The 20,356-nt window shown below is 38.5% G+C and overlaps 1 protein-coding gene across 1 annotated transcript in view; it reads right to left on the bottom strand.

Annotated features, from left to right (window-relative positions):
* Positions 1 to 2,043: 2,043 nt before the first annotated feature.
* LOC121374844 overlaps positions 2,044 to 20,356 on the bottom strand; it is a 53,858-nt gene continuing 35,545 nt past the window's right edge. Inside the window, exons 8-11 of the mRNA XM_041501954.1 lie at positions 17,699 to 17,949; positions 13,337 to 13,400; positions 4,118 to 4,383; positions 2,044 to 2,381 (exon numbers count right to left, since the gene is read on the bottom strand). Coding sequence (XP_041357888.1) covers positions 2,317 to 2,381; positions 4,118 to 4,383; positions 13,337 to 13,400; positions 17,699 to 17,949 — 646 coding nt within the window. The 3' untranslated portion in view covers positions 2,044 to 2,316. The remainder of the gene's footprint in view (positions 2,382 to 4,117; positions 4,384 to 13,336; positions 13,401 to 17,698; positions 17,950 to 20,356) is intronic.

The raw sequence follows: 20,356 nt of genomic DNA, 5'->3' as shown, positions 1-20,356 counted from the left end.
TATATATATATATATATATATGTGCACTAAATTTTACTTACAATAAAAAATACAATTTAATAATAAATTATTAAATACACAAATATATAACTCATGATAACGTACTTATTTTGGTCTCCCACGTGGTTCTAAGTACTTCTGTAACAGACTGCAAAGCCAAATGTTGTGAACGATCTTTAACCACGACGCCGAAACAAGCCGAATAGACAACAGCCTTTTGTCCAGTATATAGTGTATACTGGACATGCAGTGGGTAGACTCGTGCAAACACTTTAACCATGATCATGTTGTTGTCGGGTTTATTGGTCAGAGGATCAAGTACTATCCCTCCGTTAAGTACGAAGTACGGCAGTCGTGTTATGATCACACTGTAAAATCATTTGTTTGTGCGTAATATAACAATATGAGAAACAATATTTTACTTGTTTTACCTTTGCTGAGGTACAACGTCAATTAAAATAAAATAAAATTCAATTATTTTAATGGATATTACAGTTTAAGGGCCCTTTTCCAAGTGTGCAGGTGGGTTGGATTTTTTTTAATGACACAGTAAATACATTTTCTTGTTTCGAACACCACTGTCTGTGTTTCCAATATGTTTTTAGTAGTAATAATGCTTGTATTAGCTCTGACGTCATTTTATGTTCGAATATATATGTTTTGTACATACAAAATTATTGGGAGGTAAAATACAGTGTCAGTTGCTACAAACAGCAGGACAATTAGATACACATTGCATATACAGACAAAGATATTCTAAACAATACATTGGGATCGATCCCCGTTGGTAGGTTATGTCTCGTCCCACCAAGTGCACCACGACTGGTATATCAAAGGCAGCGGAATGTGCTACTCTCTCTGTGGGATGTGCTACTCTCTCTGTGGAATGTGCTACTCTCTCTGTGGGATGTGCTGCTCTCTCTGTGGAATGTGCTACTCTCTCTGTGGGATGTGCTGCTCTTTCTGTGGGATGTGCTACTCTCTGTGGGATGTGCTGCTCTCTCTGTGGGATGTGCTACTCTCTCTGTGGGATGTGCTACTCTCTCTGTGGTATGTGCTGCTCTCTCTCTGTGGTATGTGCTGCTCTCTCTGTGGTATGTGCTGCTCTCTCTGTGGAATGTGCTACTCTCTCTGTGGAATGTGCTACTCTCTCTGTGGGATGGTGCTACTCTCTCTGTGGGATGTGCTACTCTCTGTGTGGGATGTGCTACTCTCTCTGTGGAATGTGCTACTCTCTCTGTGGTATGTGCTGCTCTCTCTGTGGTATGTGCTACTCTCTCTCTGTGGTATGTGCTGCTCTCTCTGTGGTATGTGCTACTCTCTCTGTGGTATGTGCTGCTCTCTCTGTGGGATGTGCTACTCTCTCTCTGTGGTATGTGCTGCTCTCTCTGTGGTATGTGCTACTCTCTCTCTGTGGTATGTGTTGCTCTCTCTGTGGGATGTGCTACTCTCTCTGTGGTATGTGCTGCTCTCTCTGTGGAATGTGCTACTCTCTCTGTGGTATGTGCTACTCTCTCTGTGGGATGGTGCTACTCTCTCTGTGGGATGGTGCTACTCTCTCTGTGGGATGGTGCTACTCTCTCTGTGGTATGTGCTGCTCTCTCTGTGGGATGGTGCTACTCTCTCTGTGGTATGTGCTACTCTCTCTGTGGTATGTGCTGCTCTCTCGGTGGGATGTGCTGCTCTCTCTGTGGTATGTGCTGCTCTCTCTGTGGGATGTGCTGCTCTCTCTGTGGGATGTGCTACCCTGTCTGTGGGATGGTGCTACTCTCTCTGTGGTATGTGCTGCTCTCTCTGTGGTATGTGCTACCCTGTCTGTGGGATGGTGCATATAAAGGATCCCTTGCAACTAGTGGGAAAATGTGGCGGATTTCCTCTAAGAGTATGTACAAATTACAAATACTTGATATCAATTGCCGATGATTAATAAATCAATGTGCTCTAATGGTGTCCTTAAACAGAACAAACGTTTTTCCTAAACAATAAAATGTATTTAATATGTAATTTAAGTAAGTAAACGTGATACAGTGGTAGCAACCATAGTACAAACCATTTAGAATTTATAAATAAATATTCGCTATCTACAATATGTGTAGCTGAATATGTAAATATCAGTTTTTTAAACTGTGTTTCCCTTTAATAATATCACATTATATTCAAACATAAATGCAATCATATTTTTCTATTATAAAAATCAAATTAGGTTATAAGTATGACAAACAGATGATACATATACGTAGGTACATTTGTTAGTTCCATTCCTTTGACGACCAAGTATATTACTACTATATATATATATATTGTTTAATATGACATTCAGAACACATACCCATTGTCACCAACAAGCTCCTCTTGCTGTTTGACACGAACTGTGACATTGCCTATACAACAAAATGAGATTTGCATTATTCCTTGGTAGTTTTGTGAAATCATAAACTGACTATATCATCATATTTGAAGTATTTTAAACATACCAAATATTAACAAAATAAACATTTGGACAGAATAGAGAGGATAATAAACGAGTTACCAGTTATTATCAAATGTATGTCCCGAATGAAATAATTTTCAGTTGTCACGAGCTTTAGCGAGTGACAAATGAAAATTATTTCACGAGGGACATAAAGTTAATAATAACTGGTACCGAGTGTGTTATTCTATTTATTACCTCAGCTTTTTTTCTCTCTAAAAGCCTTTATTTGCGATACACATGTATGCACCTACATGTATAGAAACGATGTAAACCAATTTACGCATTGTTCTGAGTATTGCTATAACTTTGTAATTTAATCACGTTCATAGATAATTTTCAAAAACAAAAGTTCTCTTTATTCTGGTACAAAATCTATAATGAATTGTATTAAAATGACATTTTGTTATAAATTTAACACCACAAACAGAGAGCCGTAAACGCACACTCTTTTAAATTACATAACGTCATTTTGTGTGTTTGCCTTCATGTTTTGCCTTTAGCATAGTTTGGCACCCAATAGCCGATGTATTTTTCGTGTTGGGGTGTCGTTAAACATTCATCCATTCATTCATTCATTTATTTGTGTGTTTGCCAAATCGTGTTGACGTCATATTTAGAACGAAGAAGGTCATCAGTTTGTAAGCGTTAAATCGTCCAATAGTATTGTTCCTTAGACCAATCCAGAATATTTCGCACTGCAACCATTGAGAGAATGACTTCAGTTTCAAACTCTCCATAGAAAATATCACTTCTTAGTGGTCGAAGATTGCAAGCCTTTCTTATGGCTTTCTACGACAGAAGAAATCTGCGACCGGAAACAACCGTTAAGAAGTATGTGGTTACACAGCCATGCTCCATGAACATAATCCAATGGCGATGTGGCCAAAACGGATGACCGTGTGGCTTATAAAACTAAAAGCTGAGCCGAAACAAGAAGAGCATGCAATAACATGACATCTTGCGGCAGGCCTCAAGCACACGTGGTCCTTAACCTGAGTGGATACTGCAACCAGAAATACATCTAAGTAAGAAAGAACAAACAATGAACACTTTGTGACTAAAGAACAAACTATTTTTTTCAGGCAGTTTGACTTGAACTGATGACTTTGATAATAACATAAGGTCGGCATTTGCAATTGGTGCGGTTTTCTTAAAACCTGCATTAACAATCGGGCAAGACGTTGAATTCCATGAAAGGCCAATCCCGGCCAATTCCTTAAATCCATCATCCATATCCGAAGATACGTGAGCAATAAGCTCCCCGGTGGCTAAACTCTTAACCACCACATCATCAGAATGATCCGACTTGCATAGAGACGACGACGGCCCTTTTCTAGAAAGAGCTGGTGGCCGTGTTAACGATGGAAGGACATCAAACACGAACGCAAGACAGTCATACTAACGTTCTGGTGAACGTTCGAGCGAAGGAAAAAAGAAGAAATTCGTAAACCAGTGACCAGAGGTGCGGCACCCTGGGTACAATGGAAGATTAGCAAATGATTGGCTGTTGGGATGTTCGGACCAGATCAATCATAAAGGAGAGAAATGCCCGGCAAATAAACAAAATAGAAGCTTATTAAAGAAATATTCCCATGATAAAGTCACAATATATTTAAAGAGAAATTAAAACAACAAAATCCTCACCGAATGTCCTCAACCATGTCTTGTTGATGGCCTGTTGAAAGTATTGAAGATGGTCACTCTGAATGTGACCAATCACAGTGATGGAATACTGCATATCCGTTCTGAGGTAGCCAATCACAGTATCCGTTGTATAGACATGGTACTTTTCTCCATTAGGGGATGTCGCGTTAATCGTTATTGCATTAACCTTGAGATGGTGATCTCTTTGATAGTTCACGACCGTATAATCAACCTTTACGACAAACAGTTGTCTCCACGTGGATGAGCTACAAATGAAACCGACTTGAGGTAAGTATGGAACGTTGATGTAAGTATGGAACATTGATGTAAGTATGGAACATTGATGTGTGATGACGCTGATAAAGCTGTGCCACAGCATTAATTTCCTACAACTCGTTCCAACCAGTGCACCACAACTGGACAAAGGCCGTGGTATGTGCTTTCCTGTCTGTGGGAAAGTGCATATAAAAGATGCCTTGCTGCATTAGGAAACATGTAGTGGGTTTCCTGTGATGACTGTGTCAAGTTTACTAAATGTTTGACATCCAATAGCCGATGATTAATTAATTAATGTGCTCTAGTGGTGTCGTTAAACAAAACAAACTTCTTTTTTACTATTTCCTACAAGTGTGCTTGATACAGATGTACGATTTGAAATATTTCTTCAAAATGTGTTTAACAACACCACTAGAGCGCACTGATTTATTAATCATCAAACATTTGGTATTTTGACCTGTAGTCTAAGAGAGGAAACCCGCTATAGTTTTTGTTTCATTAGTAGCAAGGGATCTTTTATATGCACCATCCCACAAAGAGGATAGCACATACCACGTCTTTTGATATACCAGTCGTGGTGCACTGGTTGGAACGAGAGATAGCCTAATGGGTCCACCGATGGGATCCATCCCAGACCAACCGTGCATCAAGCAAGCGATTTACCATTGAACCTCGTCAAAACGAAAATAATCCCAGGATAACGCAATGATATACTGTTGATATGTTGTCATATTAGTTTGTATCTGCAATTATGGCAAAATTAAATTTAAAAAATAATAGTGTTATGTGTGTGTGTGTGTGTGTGTGTATGTGTGTGTGTGTATGTGTGTGTGTGTATGTGTGTGTGGTATGTGTGTGTGTGTGTGAATGTGTGTGTGTGTGAATGTGTGTGTGTGTGTGTACATGTTATTGCTAAATTAATTGGGTTTTTGTTTTGCTTTTTTATTACCACCAGATCATAGGCAATGTCTAGGTTGGGGAGCCTTGAATCATAGTATCACACAAAAGTTATATACAAATAGTATGACATACAAAATTATAAAAATATATATTATATGTGATGTTTAAGATTTTCTGTTTACAAATATGAATCTATATAGGCTTCCTCATACAATTAGTTTCCAAATTGTAATTTGAGGGTCAAAAGGGAATACAATAAAAAACAAAGCGAGAAGAGAAGGAAAGGGTAAGGGAAGATAAGGAAAACAATTCAAGCAGAGATTCGTTAGATACCCAGGTCAACTTTAAAACTAATTGTTATTGGGTATTTAATATAATAATAATGACATTTGGTATCTAACAAAAGTTATATACAAATAGTATGACATACAAAATTATAAAAATATATATTATATGTGATGTTTAAGATTTTCTGTTTACAAATATGAATCTATATAGGCTTCCTCATACAATTAGTTTCCAAATTGTAATTTGAGGGTCAAAAGGGAATACAATAAAAAAACAAAGCGAGAAGAGAAGGAAAGGGTAAGGGAAGATAAGGAAAACAATTCAAGCAGAGATTCGTTAGATACCCAGGTCAACTTTAAAACTAATTGTTATTGGGTATTTAATATAATAATAATGACATTTGGTATCTAACAGAGAAAAGACAGATAAATTATGAAAGTAAAAGTATGATGTTTAAAAAGAGATATAGCAAAGATATGGGGGGGGGGGTTAATTTTCAAACAAGCTATGTCATTTTATAGATAGAAACATAGGCATACAAATATACAAGATATATTTTTATGTATCATCATTAAACAGGTGAAGCCACTTTCCCCAACGTTCATTAAATTTAGGAGGAAGGAAAAAAAAAACCTGTTTGGGGTGTATCAGTAGGGTTGATTTTGTTTCCTTCACTGTTACCTTACGAAATGCGCCACAATAGACTAGAATGGTAACTTTTTTTTCTTTAGAGCTATTTGTGGAAGTCGACGGCAAAAAATAAAAAATAAAAGTGAAAAATACGACTTTTTTTTATTATTTGAGCAAAATTTACGTCGGCGGGTTCGTAAACCGAATATTAAAAAATACTGGCCTAAATATATCTGTCAATATGAAATTTATGTTGCAGTGTATTTTTAATAATATTAATATTAAGATTATTGCCGAGTTTTTTTATATGATATTTTACATTAATTATTAACCAGTTAACTACATATACTTGGCTTATTTCACCATTTATTATGCCAAACATAACTTTATATTTATTTAGCACCATTTTCATTTTCAGTTGTTCAAATATCCATTATTTTAATGCTTCCCATATAATTTTAACTTTATGACAATCATAAAACAATTGTTGTAATGTTTCAGGAGCATTTTTGCAAAAGTTACATTTTATCGAATCTACATAGTGGATCATATGTAAGAAAGAATTTGTAGCTAAAATTCTGTGAAGCAATTGATACTGAAACCATGACAAGGTTGTATATTTCATATATTTGAAAGGTAACCAATAAAACTGTTCCCACATATGATAATCAAACATTAAACCTTTGGATGCATATTTTGTTTGTGACTTTGGTATAATGTGTTTTTTTGTTCAAAATAGTGTATATCTCTTTACTTTTAGTGTTTCTGTTTAGCATAATTTTCATTTTAAAAGGTAATACAGGTCTTTTGCCAGAAATGAATGTCATGTTGTTAATGTTGTTTAATAAGTGTAAGAAAGCTTTTACAGCATTTACTAATGATAAATAATTCAAAAAATTGTTTTTAGATTATATCTGTATTTAAAAGACTGAAAATCTAAAATCTTTCCACTTTCATCTAATAAGTCATTTATAAAAACAATCCCTTTCTTTAAATAACTGGTATATAAAAATGGTTTATTATGTTTCAATATTTTGGTATTATACCAGATATTTAATCCTTGTACATCTATATTATTTTCAATATTTAGTTTTTGGTGTATTAAAACCCAACTAATTAGTACATCTTTCCAAAATGTATTTAGAATTCTTTCACATTTTAGTGTAATGAAATAATTTCCATGGATGATAAGATCTTTTGTAGTTAGACCTGTTGTAGAATTAAATAAATTAACCCACTTTGTATCATTTAGAAAAAGTCTTCTCATCCAGGTTAATTTCAAAGAAGTTATAACATGATATATATACTGACACACAATGAAAACGCAAAACAGATATTTTTCAATATTGTGTTGTGATTAATGAAAAATATATTTATTAGACTTAAAATAACAATTTATGAGAGGAAGCTATTGATTGGTACTTTTGTCTGGGTTTTAATCCTGGTTTTGTTCTCGTTACACATACAATAGCAGAACCACACAAAATGGTGTGAAATGCGTTCACTACATGCTCAATCATGCTGCATGCAATGGACGTGAAATGCCAGTATGTGGACACATAAAAGTCACGTAACGGTGTCATATTCCTCGTCACATTAAGAATGCCACCACTCAGAGAAGAACAAAGGGAGCGAGCGTTGGGCATGGTTCAAGGGGAGACTTCGCAAAGCCACGTTGCTAGGACCTTCAGAGTCCATCCATCAACTATTGGACGACTTGTTGAAGGTCATCAACAGACCGGGAGTGTCCGTGATCGACCTCGACCGGGTCAACGTCCCGTTACGACCCCACGCCAAGATCGGCAGATTCGACGACACCACCTCCGATAGGACGTCACGATAGGACGTCATGGAAGGCATATCCATCCGATGACGGTCATCCGTCGACTCAGAACGGCTGGATGCAGACGCCCGTACAACGGTAACATCATGACACCGCGACATCGTGCTGCGATACTACAGTTTGCTCTCCAGAATGGTAATCATCAACCAGCCTTTTACCGGAGCATTGTTTTCTCAGATGAGTCCCGTTTCTCTGTCTCCTTTGCCGATAGAAGAGCACGTGTGTACAGGAGACTCCGTGAACGGTACGCTGACGGATGTGTGAGGGAACGTGATCGGTTTGGCGGCGGTTATCTGATGGTATGAGGGGCAATCAACTGTGATTTCAGGAGTGATCTCATCATTGTCCACGATGCCCTTACAGCCCAGGGTTATGCTGACGTTATTTTAAGACGAGTTCTCTAGCCACTTTTGCGCCGTCACCGAAGACCAGAAGGTCCCCTTCTGTTTCAACAAGACAATGCCCGTCCACATACTGCAATAATTGCCCAGGCATTCCTGCAAGAAGCCGGCATCACCGTTATGAACTGGCCCGCCGTTTCACCGGATTTGAACCCAATTGAACACGTGGGATGAGTTAGGACGCCGTGTACGTCACCGCCAGCCACCACCGCGTAACGTCGCTGAGCTTCCACAGGCGTTGCAGGAGGAGTGGAGGAACATTCCTGTGGCTTATTTGAGATGTGTGTGCCAATCCTTTCCCCGTCGTCTTCACGCATTTTGACGGGCCAATGGTGGACACACCAGATACTGACCTTAATATGGGGGGGGGGGGGGGGGGGGGGTGAACCTTTCGATTACGAATGCAACTCGATTACCGATTATAACTGGCGATGTGTCCATGTGAATGTATCTCATGAATACCAGTCATTAATGTCATATTACATTATCCATCAATTCATTAATAGTTTGTCGTTATTTGCAATGAAAAGTTGTTTTTGCGTTTTTATTGTGTGTCAGTATATTTGGCATTTTTATACCACCGTATTTATAATCTTGGGTTAATATGTCTCGTTTAACTTTTTCTGGCTTATTTTGCCAAATAAATTTGAAAAACATTTTGTTTAAATCTTCTATAGTTCGTTTTGGTAGATTTGGTAATGATATTAGGAGGAAAGTGATTTTGGGTATTATTAATGTTTTACGAATTGTTACCCTACCTAATACTGTAAGCTTCCTGAATGACAAAATTTTAATCATATTCTTAATTTGCTTGATTTTAGAATCAAAATTATATTCTATTATATCGTTTAAATTTAAAGTAAAATTCATACCAAGCAAACTAAATTGGTTTAAACCCCATTCTAACTTCCAGCGAGTATGGTGATAAACATCTTTAGAATATTTTTTACTTCCTATCCAAATGGCTTTAGACTTAATATAGTTAATTTTTAGGCCTGAAATTACAGCGTAATAATCAAGTACTCTCATTGTATTGTTCAGAGACTCAGAAGATCCATTAAGAATGAAAGTGGTTTCATCAGCATATTGTGATATTAAATATTCAGTGCCATCAATGGTGATACCTTTAATACCTTTGTTATTTCTCACTAAAACACTTAAAATGTCAGCACATATTATAAAAATATAGGGTGACAGAGTGTCTCCTTGTCTGCATCCCCTTTGTAGCTCAAATGCTTCCGAAAAAAGCCATTTTGTAGCACACTGGACATTGAATTTTTGTAAAAAGTTTCTATCCAACATTTTATAGATGATTTAAAATTAAACATATTTAATGCTTTATTAATAAAAGTCCAAGAACAGAAGCATTTCCTGCATGCTTTGATTCACTATTAGATGGTTACAAGGGTGTAAGATTTATTTTTTAACACAATAATATTTATGAAAGATATTTCCACTAACCAGGCTACAGATTTTCGAAGCTATCTGAGCGCTACGATATCAAAAACTATTGCAGGCCATGATGTGAAAATGACACATGCGAAAACCTACTCCTATCAATGTCATCAGATAATACATCTGGCATATAAAGTTATTTACTGATGTAAAACGCTAGTTACAGTCACAAACACAACACAATATGTACTAAAATACCATCCTACCACAGATGTCAGTACACAAGAAGAAGCAGACATGATCATGATTCCTCATACTTGTGAAGTACTCGGACCAGGCAATGAGATGGATTTCTACATCAAAGACACAGACTGTTGGGTTTTTATCACCATTACGTTACACAAATAATTATATGTAAATCACAACCAGATCAACCTGCAAACATTGTATAATGAACTGTATCCACAGATAGACTCGGATTACCAGATGTCCATGATGTAACTGAATATGACACAACAGGACAATTGGTGATGGTGGACATCAATGAAGAGAATTCAATGTATTCACTAAAGCTCCACAAATAAGTAACACCAAAGTCAGGTTGGAATCGGTAATGAACCATACAAAGAGGTCAGTAAAAACTGTGACGATTTTTTTTGCATGGAACCAAGCACAAGGCTCATTTCAACAACTGATGCAGCTACTCTAAGATGAAAAGTTCAAGAAACCATCACCAAACCAAAGTGTTGAAACACTTCCACCTATCTCTAGGGTATGAAAACAGCATACCCAAAGAGCACATCTCCAAGCACATTTCTGAGCTCAAGATGTCATGCTACATCTGGACATTCTTTGTTCATGCAAACGTGGTTGGGTCAAGGGGGTTGGTATATTTGTGACTGCTGTTGGAGGTGCAATCTGCACCAGAAGCTGTGGTAGAACTGATCAGATGCAACTCTGGTGTCAGTAAGTGTTGAGACAGATGTACTGTAATTTAGTGTAAGCAACACAACCTTCAATGTACAGAGCATTGCAAGCGTGAAATCAATGTGCTGCAATGTGCATACTATTACAAATAAAGTAGATGCCTAATATGCCATTACGAATTACAATTTACAGTTGGTATGTTCCTTTATTTTATTAGTTTGTCATTAGTATTGCAATATTATAATTATTTGACCTAAAAATGTACTAATGAAGACAAAAGTTGTATTTGTATGTAGACTAGGAAAACAATATTTGCCAAATGATTATGTTGGTGGCCATTTTGAATGTCCATATGGCTGCCATTTTGAAGTTTAAGATGCTTGCCATAATTGGATGACTATAATCTAAAGAATCAGATTCATTGACCACTGGAATATACATCTAGACAACAAAATTGTGCTTCGCCATTAATCATGAGTTTAGATATACGACAAATGTATTAAAATGGCGGCCATATTGAATTTCAATATTGTTTTCATGATTCATTGACTATATAAATGAATTTTGAATTTCAAGATGGCTAACATGATAGTGGTCAGAAAAAATGCTACTAATGGATTTCTAGTTCAGGTAGGTCATGGGAACATATGACCAAAATGTTATTAACTTGAGCAAAAAAAAATGCAACCTTCAAAAAATGAACATAACTCCCTTGACTACTAGAGATTGTGCTTCTTCATTAGTTAACTTTCTGAAATTATAATTACTTAGTTTCTCTATATCATTGTGAATTTGACCATATGGTGCAGAATACAAATTTTCATAAAACTGTTTAGTCTCAATTAAAATTTGTTTTTGGTCTGTAATTACCTTTCCATTATTTAGTTCTAATCTTGAAATTAATTTATTATGATAGTTTCTAGACTCCATATTGCAAAAATATTTTGTTGGCTTTTCACCATTTTCTATCCATTTGGCTCTCGCTCGAATAAAATTACCTTTAAGCTTTAGTCTCCTAAGTTCCTCTAATTCATTCTTTTGTTCTTCTAACAGTTCTTGGTTTATGGAATCATTTTCTTCCAGTTCTTTTATATCTTGACAGCTTTTTTTTCTAATTCATTATTTTAATTTTTATTAAATGCCGAGTATGAAATCGTTTTCCCTCGAATTTCCATTAATAGTGTTTCAAGAAAAAGTTGATCATTTGTTGTAAAATTAATTTCATCTTTCGGGAGGGTCATAATATGTTCTGGATTGTAGACTAAAATAGCATATTGGGTTGTTATCTTATTTATAGTTTGTTTTATAATTTTTATGTATTCTCTATTAGACAGTAATGAATTATTGAATTTCCACAATCTTTACAACTTTCAATAGTACCCAATTTCATATAGAGAACCACTCCAGAGTGGTCTGACCTATAACTGTTCTCTGTAATAACATTTTGAACATATGGCATTAAATTATTAGAGAGTAAAAACATATCTAATCTAGCTAGTTTTAATGGACTTGATTTACCCCATGTATATCGTTTTAGTACTGGATATAATTCCCTGAAAGGGTCTTTCATATCATAAGTTTCAATATATTCCACATTAAATACAAGTGACATGAAGAATGTTTATAAATTAAGAAGAGAAGGATAGATAGATTGATAAGATAGGTATAAAATGAGGATAAAAATAAATTAAGAAATGTAATGGGACAAGAAATCCACATTACCATGAAATAGGAGTCAGTTCAGAATTTGGCAAAGTACAGCCTAATCTCTGGTCCTATTTTATGAAGTAACCAAATTTTTCAAAGTTACGTATATATAAAACAAAATCATACATTAAATGGTGATAGCATAGTCAACAAAAAAACATTAATTATAATAGGACCCAGTAGAGATAGCATGTCTACATAACTCTCTCTCTCTCTCTCTCTCTCTCTCTCTCTCTCTCTCTCTCTCTCTCTCTCTCTCTCTCTCTCTCTCTCTCTCTCTCTCTCTCTCTCTCTCACATACACACACACACACACTCGCATACACAAACAAACACACATGCTATTATTGCTGTATATTAATGTCTGTATATGCACATATACTGAATAAAGGTATATAGAATAATCGACACATGGTTATATAAGTAGCCATTAAAGGGACTGTCATAGTGTGTTGCCGTTGCATGAAATATAAAATTGATTGACAGATTTTGTACATTAATTACACGTTTCCATTAAATATAACCGCTTGTACACCAAGTACCTTCTAATCATCTAAAAGTCTATAGTAGCTCGTACTTAACTTCGTGTCTAATAGGATTTGATTTTACATAAATATAAAACAGGTTTGAGCCACCATAAACACTGTGACGAAGACAGACCGGTGAGATAAAATAATAAGGCACAACCCCATAAGTGGCTATTTACTCAAAAACGTTTCGCAACAGCAACACTCTTCGGACAGTCCCCTAATCAACTATCAACATATTTTATTATAGGCTACATAAGCATCAGAAATATTCTTATGATAAAACACTCTTTTTAGTAATTTATAGTTCTTACTGAAACATATACCTGTTATCTACACTGATGAATTTGATTTGACCTTTCCACTCAAGTGTAGCATTCTGCAATTCACCTAGATTAAAATACGAAGAACCAAGAATTGTTAATCTTAAATAATAATCACTTACTGAAGCATAACACTTTGAATATTTTACAAATACAAACATTAGTAAACAATTTCAATAAATATGAACCTTTAATGTAAATAGTAAGTTAAAAACGAACACAGTCAAACCTGTCTACACAGAACACACTTGTAAGAGCTCTTTAGTAACATGTGGTCTTTACATAGCGATGCACAACACACGCTTGTAAGAGCTCTTTAGGAACATGTCGTCTTTATATAGCGATGCACAACACATGCTTGTAAGAGCTCTTTAGGAACATGTGGTCTTTATATAGCGATGCACAGAACACGCTTGTAAGAGCCCTTTAGGAACACGTGGTCTTAACATAGCGATGCACAACACACGCTTGTAAGAGCTCTTTAGGAACATGTGGTATTTACATAGCGATGCACAACACACGCTTGTAAGAGCTCTTTAGGAACATGTGGTCTTTATATAGCGATGCACAACACATGCTTGTAAGAGCTCTTTAGGAACATGTGGTCTTTATATGGCAATGCACAGAACACGCTTGTAAGAGCTCTTTAGTAACGTGGTCTTTATATAGCGATACACAACACACGCTTGTAAGAGCTCTTTAGGAACATGTGGTCTTTATATAGCGATGCACAACACATGCTTGTAAGAGCTCTTTAGGAACATGTGGTCTTTATATGGCAATGCACAGAACACGCTTGTAAGAGCTCTTTAGTAACGTGGTCTTTATATAGCGATACACAACACACGCTTGTAAGAGCTCTTTAGGAACATGTGGTCTTTATATAGCGATACACAGAACACGCTTGTAAGAGCTCTTTTGTAACATGTGGTCTTTATATAGCAATGCACAACACACGCTTGTAAGAGCTCTTTAGGAACATGTGGTCTTTATATAGCGATACACAGAACACGCTTGTAAGAGCTCTTTAGTAACGTGGTCTTTATATAGCGATACACAACACACGCTTGTAAGAGCTCTTTAGGAACATGTGGTATTTATATAGCGATACACAGAACACGCTTGTAAGAGCTCTTTAGGAACATGTGGTCTTTATATAGCGATGCACAACACATGCTTGTAAGAGCTCTTTAGGAACATGTGGTCTTTATATAGCGATGCACAGAACACGCTTGTAAGAGCTCTTTAGGAACATGTGGTCTTTATATAGCGATACACAGAACACGCTTGTAAGAGCTCTTTTGTAACATGTGGTCTTTATATAGCAATGCACAACACACGCTTGTAAGAGCTCTTTAGGAACATGGGGTCTTTATATGGCGATGCACAACACACGCTTGTAAGAGCTCTTTAGGAACATGTGGTCTTTATATGGCAATGCACAACACACGCTTGTAAGAGCCCTTTAGGAACACGTGGTCTTTATATGGCGATGCACAACACACGCTTGTAAGAGCTCTTTAGTAACATGTGGTCTTTATATGGCGATACACAGAACACGCTTGTAAGAGCTCTTTTGTAACATGTGGTCTTTATATGGCGATGCACAACACACGCTTGTAAGAGCTCTTTAGGAACATGTGGTCTTTATATGGCGATGCACAACACACGCTTGTAAGAGCTCTTTAGGAACATGTGGTCTTTATATGGCAATGCACAACACACGCTTGTAAGAGCCCTTTAGGAACACGTGGTCTTTATATGGCGATGCACAACACACGCTTGTAAGAGCCGTTTAGGAACACGTGGTCTTTATATGGCGATGCACAACACACGCTTGTAAGAGCTCTTTAGTAACATGTGGTCTTTATATGGCTATGCACAACACACGCTTGTAAGAGCTCTTTAGTAACATGTGGTCTTTATATGGCGATAGACAGAACACGCTTGTAAGAGCTCTTTTGTAACATGTGGTCTTTATATGGCAATGCACAACACACGCTTGTAAGAGCTCTTTAGGAACATGTGGTCTTTATATGGCGATGCACAACACACGCTTGTAAGAGCTCTTTAGGAACATGTGGTCTTTATATGGCGATGCACAACACACGCTTGTAAGAGCCCTTTAGGAACACGTGGTCTTTATATGGCGATGCACAACACACGCTTGTAAGAGCCCTTTAGGAACATGTGGTCTTTATATAGCGATGCACAACACACGCTTGTAAGTGCTCTTTAGTAACATGTGGTCTTTATATAGTGATGCACAGAACACGCTTGTAAGAACTCTTTAGGAACATGTGGTCTTTATATAGCGATGCACAACACACGCTTGTAAGTGCTCTTTAGTAACATGTGGTCTTTATATAGTGATGCACAGAACACGCTTGTAAGAACTCTTTAGTAACATGTGGTCTTTATATAGTGATGCACAGAACACGCTTGTAAGAGCTCTTTAGGAACATGTGGTCTTTATATAGCGATACACAACACACGCTTGTAAGAGCTCTTTAGGAACATGTGGTCTTTATATAGCGATGCACAGAACATGCACAACGCATGCTTGTAAGAGCTCTTTAGTAACATGTGGTCTTTATATGGCGATGCACAACACACGCTTGTAAGAGCTCTTTAGGAACATGTGGTCTTTATATGGCGATGCACAACACACGCTTGTAAGAGCCCTTTAGGAACATGTGGTCTTTTTATAGCGATGCACAGAACACGTTTGTAAGAGCTCTTTAGTAACGTGGTCTTTATATAGCGATGCACAACACATGCTTGTAACAGCTCTTTAGGAACATATGGTCTTTACATAGCGATACACAACACATGCTTGTAAGAGCTCTTTAGTAACATGTGGTTTTTATATAGCGATGCACAACACACGCTTGTAAGAGCTCTTTAGGAACATGTGGTCTTTATATAGCGATGCACAACACACGCTTGTAAGAGCTCTTTAGTAACGTGGTCTTTATATAGCGATGCACAACACATGCTTGTAACAGCTCTTTAGGAACATGTGGTCTTTACATAGCGATACACAACACATGCTTGTAAGAGCGCTTTAGTAACATGTGGTCTTTATATAGCGATGCACAACATGCTTGTAAGAGCGCTTTTGGAACATGTCGTCTTTATATAGCGATGCACAACACATGCTTGTAAGAGCCCTTTAGGAACATGTGGTCTTTATATAGCGATACAAATTTACGGACGCCAGATCTGTTATCTCAATCATTCATTTTAAAATTCAGATACATGTATGTGATATAATTATGAGATGGGATTCAGGCATGACAATACTATATCTATAAAGTATTGTGTTAATAATGAATTAGTGTAAATTAGATAAAAAATAAACGTTTGTTTTTGTTTAACGACATGACTAGAATATATTGATTTATTTAATTATCGGCTATTGGATGTCAAACATGTTCCATTAGTAGCAATGAATTTGTTATATGCACTATCTGACAGACAGGCTACCACATACCACAACCTTTGATATAGTAATCGTGGTGCACTGTCAGGAACGAAAAATAGCTCAATAGGCACACCGACGGGGATCGATTCGTAACCAAACGCGCATCAGTCAAGCGTTTTATCACTGGGCTACTTGCCACCCTCATGAGATACAAGTGCACGTTTACCCCAATGACTTCGTCGATTTAACTCGAGATACCACAAGCAAAACGATAGTCGTCCTTGAGATACCACAAGCAAAACGATAGACGTCCTCGAGATACCACAAGCAAAACGATAGTCGTCCTCGAGATACCATAAGCAAAGCGATAGTCGTCCTCGAGATACCACAAGCAAACCTCGAGATACCACAAGCAAAACGATAGTCGTCCTCGAGATACCACAAGCAAAACGATAGTCGTCCTCGCCACTAGCAGGCTTCGACTTGGACATATTCGGGATCAGCTGCTGCACAAACTGCACATCTGCTATTATGTTTCTCACATACTGGAAACATGAGGAGCTGCTAGTTATGTGCATTGGTATACATTTTTATTTGTTGTGTTAACTTGTACAATATCACATATACCAGTGGAATAACTGACTTGAATCATAAAAGACATACACCACCTGTCCCTTAAACAGACTAATAATAGCTATTTTACCTTTAATAACTATTTTATACATTTTAATTTATATCCAAAACAAACACCAACCCCAACATATTTACATCAAGTCCATCATCTGATACAATTAAAATTTTCCTACACCATCGATAATGGATTTTGTTTTAATCGACCATCACACCGGTAGAGTCATATCGTTCAATGTTGAATTATATTCGATCATTGAAACATAACTAGACGGATTTGTGTTTTAAAATTCAATATGGTACATTACCTGCCATGCGGTGAAGTGAAGATTCAATATCATGTCTGACGTGTTCTCTGTCCTGGCGATACAGCGGTTGAGACAGATACACTTGAAGACATTCTTCCACCCTGAAGTGTTCCCGAGGAGTTGTGATAACGTACGGTTCTCCCTGGCCATTAGTTACATTAAAGCTATCAAGAAAGGACCCATCCAGTGTTCTGGGTGACACAACATGTTCCATTTGGAGGATGACATATTTAACTGTCCATGTTGACTTCCTACAGTGATATAGAACACATTATATGTCACATATACACGAATACATATGCAGCAAAATTTGCTGTCCTTTTAATGAAGGTGTCCAAATATATAAAGCCTTAGTCAGACCGAACTATGACGTCGTGCGATGGGGAGAGATTCTAAATATCTATGATTGTCCTCAACTCGGCTACGATATTACAATCTTAGTTGTGTGGTCACACTGGAAACGATGGGTTTGCGACGCATCTGAGATAATCGTAGGGAAATCGTACGACATCGTACGACCGTCGTACGAGGTAGTACGACTTCACTACGATTGTCTGCCAAGATGTCTTACGATCCCACGTGATGTCGTACGACGTCATCGACCATCATAAGACATCGTTTGCCATTCACATTTCAGTAGTGAAGTGATGCCTGTGGACCCCAGTATATATATCCTGGTCATAGCCCGGTCTCACCGGGCTTAAGTCGTGTTCACGATGGGTTTCCGATGTCTTTTTTGGCTGTTCGCAACTTGGACGTAACGAGGATTAAGTAGAAATAGATCGGTGTACAATCCATTGTACGATTTTTTAACGCAAGCAGGATTTGCTGCATGCAGCATTTCCTCCTTGCGACAAAAACATCGGATCGACCACGTAGATAGGACGCAGATTAATCTGAGATACACCGCCTACCGACCCCCTACCACTCGCAGAATAGTCTGCATTAAATTGCCATTCGCAGACTAGTCTGCGGAAAGTCTCAGAACAGTCTGCGTTTGATCGGCGAATAAACAAATTAATTTGAATTTTTTCCAGGTTCTTCCAGGTGTTCGCTGAGTGTTCGGCGACAGGACGCAGACTGTTAGCAGATCGGTGTACACCTCTCTGCGAGACATCGCAGACGAGAAAACCGTTGAGTTCGCAGGCTGGGCGCACGCGCACGCCGCGTGATCTCTGGGCCCTATATAAACCTGTTTGGCGGTCATTGAGATCAGCAGCACTACCGCTCCATCACCGGTACACTAGCAGGCTCCGCTTACCGGCAGTTCCTCCCGCATCTTGAGATCACCGACTACATCGGAACCCCCTAAACGCCAACCTTTACTAGGACAGGTACCAACCTCCTTTATTGGGCTAGTTAGACTTTAAACGTTTTCGAAGCAGTTCAAAATTCTTATGTTTATTTTTTTATAAGTAGTCTAACGCATTTTATTTCGGCGCCCGTTCAATTGCTCAAAATCACCTTAAAAACCTTTTGGCTGAGCACAGACATGTTTTTTGGATGCAGTTACTCTTTGTAGACTTAGGTAATTGTCAGGCCTCACCGAGGAATCGAAATTCAGCCAATCAGAGCACGGCTCCCACTCGGTGTACTTCAAGTTTGCGAAGTGTCTGCTATTAGGTCCGCGCTCGCGTTGACTTTACTAAATGGCTTCTTTTTTTTTTTCATTCTGTCCTTTTACTCTCAAAACGGCTAGCGATGAAGCAAGACGTGTGTGCCTGCTCTCTTGAGTTACCCCCCCCCCCCCACCCTCACCTGGGGGGACTCATTGCCAGTTATGGAGTGCTTATCGAATACCGCGTCACGTACACCGGGCCACGGGCAACCGTGACCTTGGTGTACGGTGACCCGGTAAGGAAACCACCTAGGAAGAGAAGAAGGAGGAAGACGGACGCGCCAGGAGCGGACCGGGGGGAGGGGGGGGACAAAACCGGCAGCTCAACTGCCGGCGGCGGCCCCTTCCGCTGGACACCCCATGCACCGATCTACACCGGTGAAACCAGAGAATCCAGCCCAGCCAGAACCAACTGTCGATTCACCAGGAGCGGAACTTAACCAGGCAGTTATGGAGTCACCCCAATCAACTCCGAAGACTTCAGCTTCTGGGACTCCCGCGATGCCACCTCCACCTAGGAAGAGTGTCGCAGTCGAGTCCCAGGCCCGACCTGTGGCCGTTGTGAAGCGGAAGGCGATTGCGTCACCAGAGGAACAATCAACCAAGCCAGGACCCCCGACACAACCGCCAATTCCACCTACTGACGCTGAGGAGCATTGGTCACTCAAGGCCGGCAAACTACAATCGCGCTACTCCCAGCTAGTCAAGATCAACATCGAGGACGTCCGGCAGCTCTTCACGCAACCGAAACACGAGGCATTTAGACCGTTACCAGCAAGCCCGTCAGAGGGAGACTTCTGTGTCCACAGCGTCACAATGCGGGATGGCCGTGGACTCTGTTTCACCGTACGCCGGAAAGGGATCTACAATCAAGGACTGCTACTCCCAGAAATGGATAACCCGACCCTCCATCGAGCCATCAAAATCATAGCAGGAAAGAGTATCGATCATTAGCCAAGTCGATAGCAGCATCCACCTACCGGCCAGCCATCCCGCATTTCGACGTAACCAACTTCATCGGCTCGCCGTGACGTCCTCCC

Source organism: Gigantopelta aegis, chromosome 6, assembly GCF_016097555.1.
Source record: "Gigantopelta aegis isolate Gae_Host chromosome 6, Gae_host_genome, whole genome shotgun sequence".
Taxonomy (NCBI): Eukaryota; Metazoa; Mollusca; class Gastropoda; order Neomphalida; family Peltospiridae; genus Gigantopelta; species Gigantopelta aegis.
Note: the sequence above shows the minus strand (reverse complement) of the source record. Positions and strands in the feature narration are given on the sequence as shown.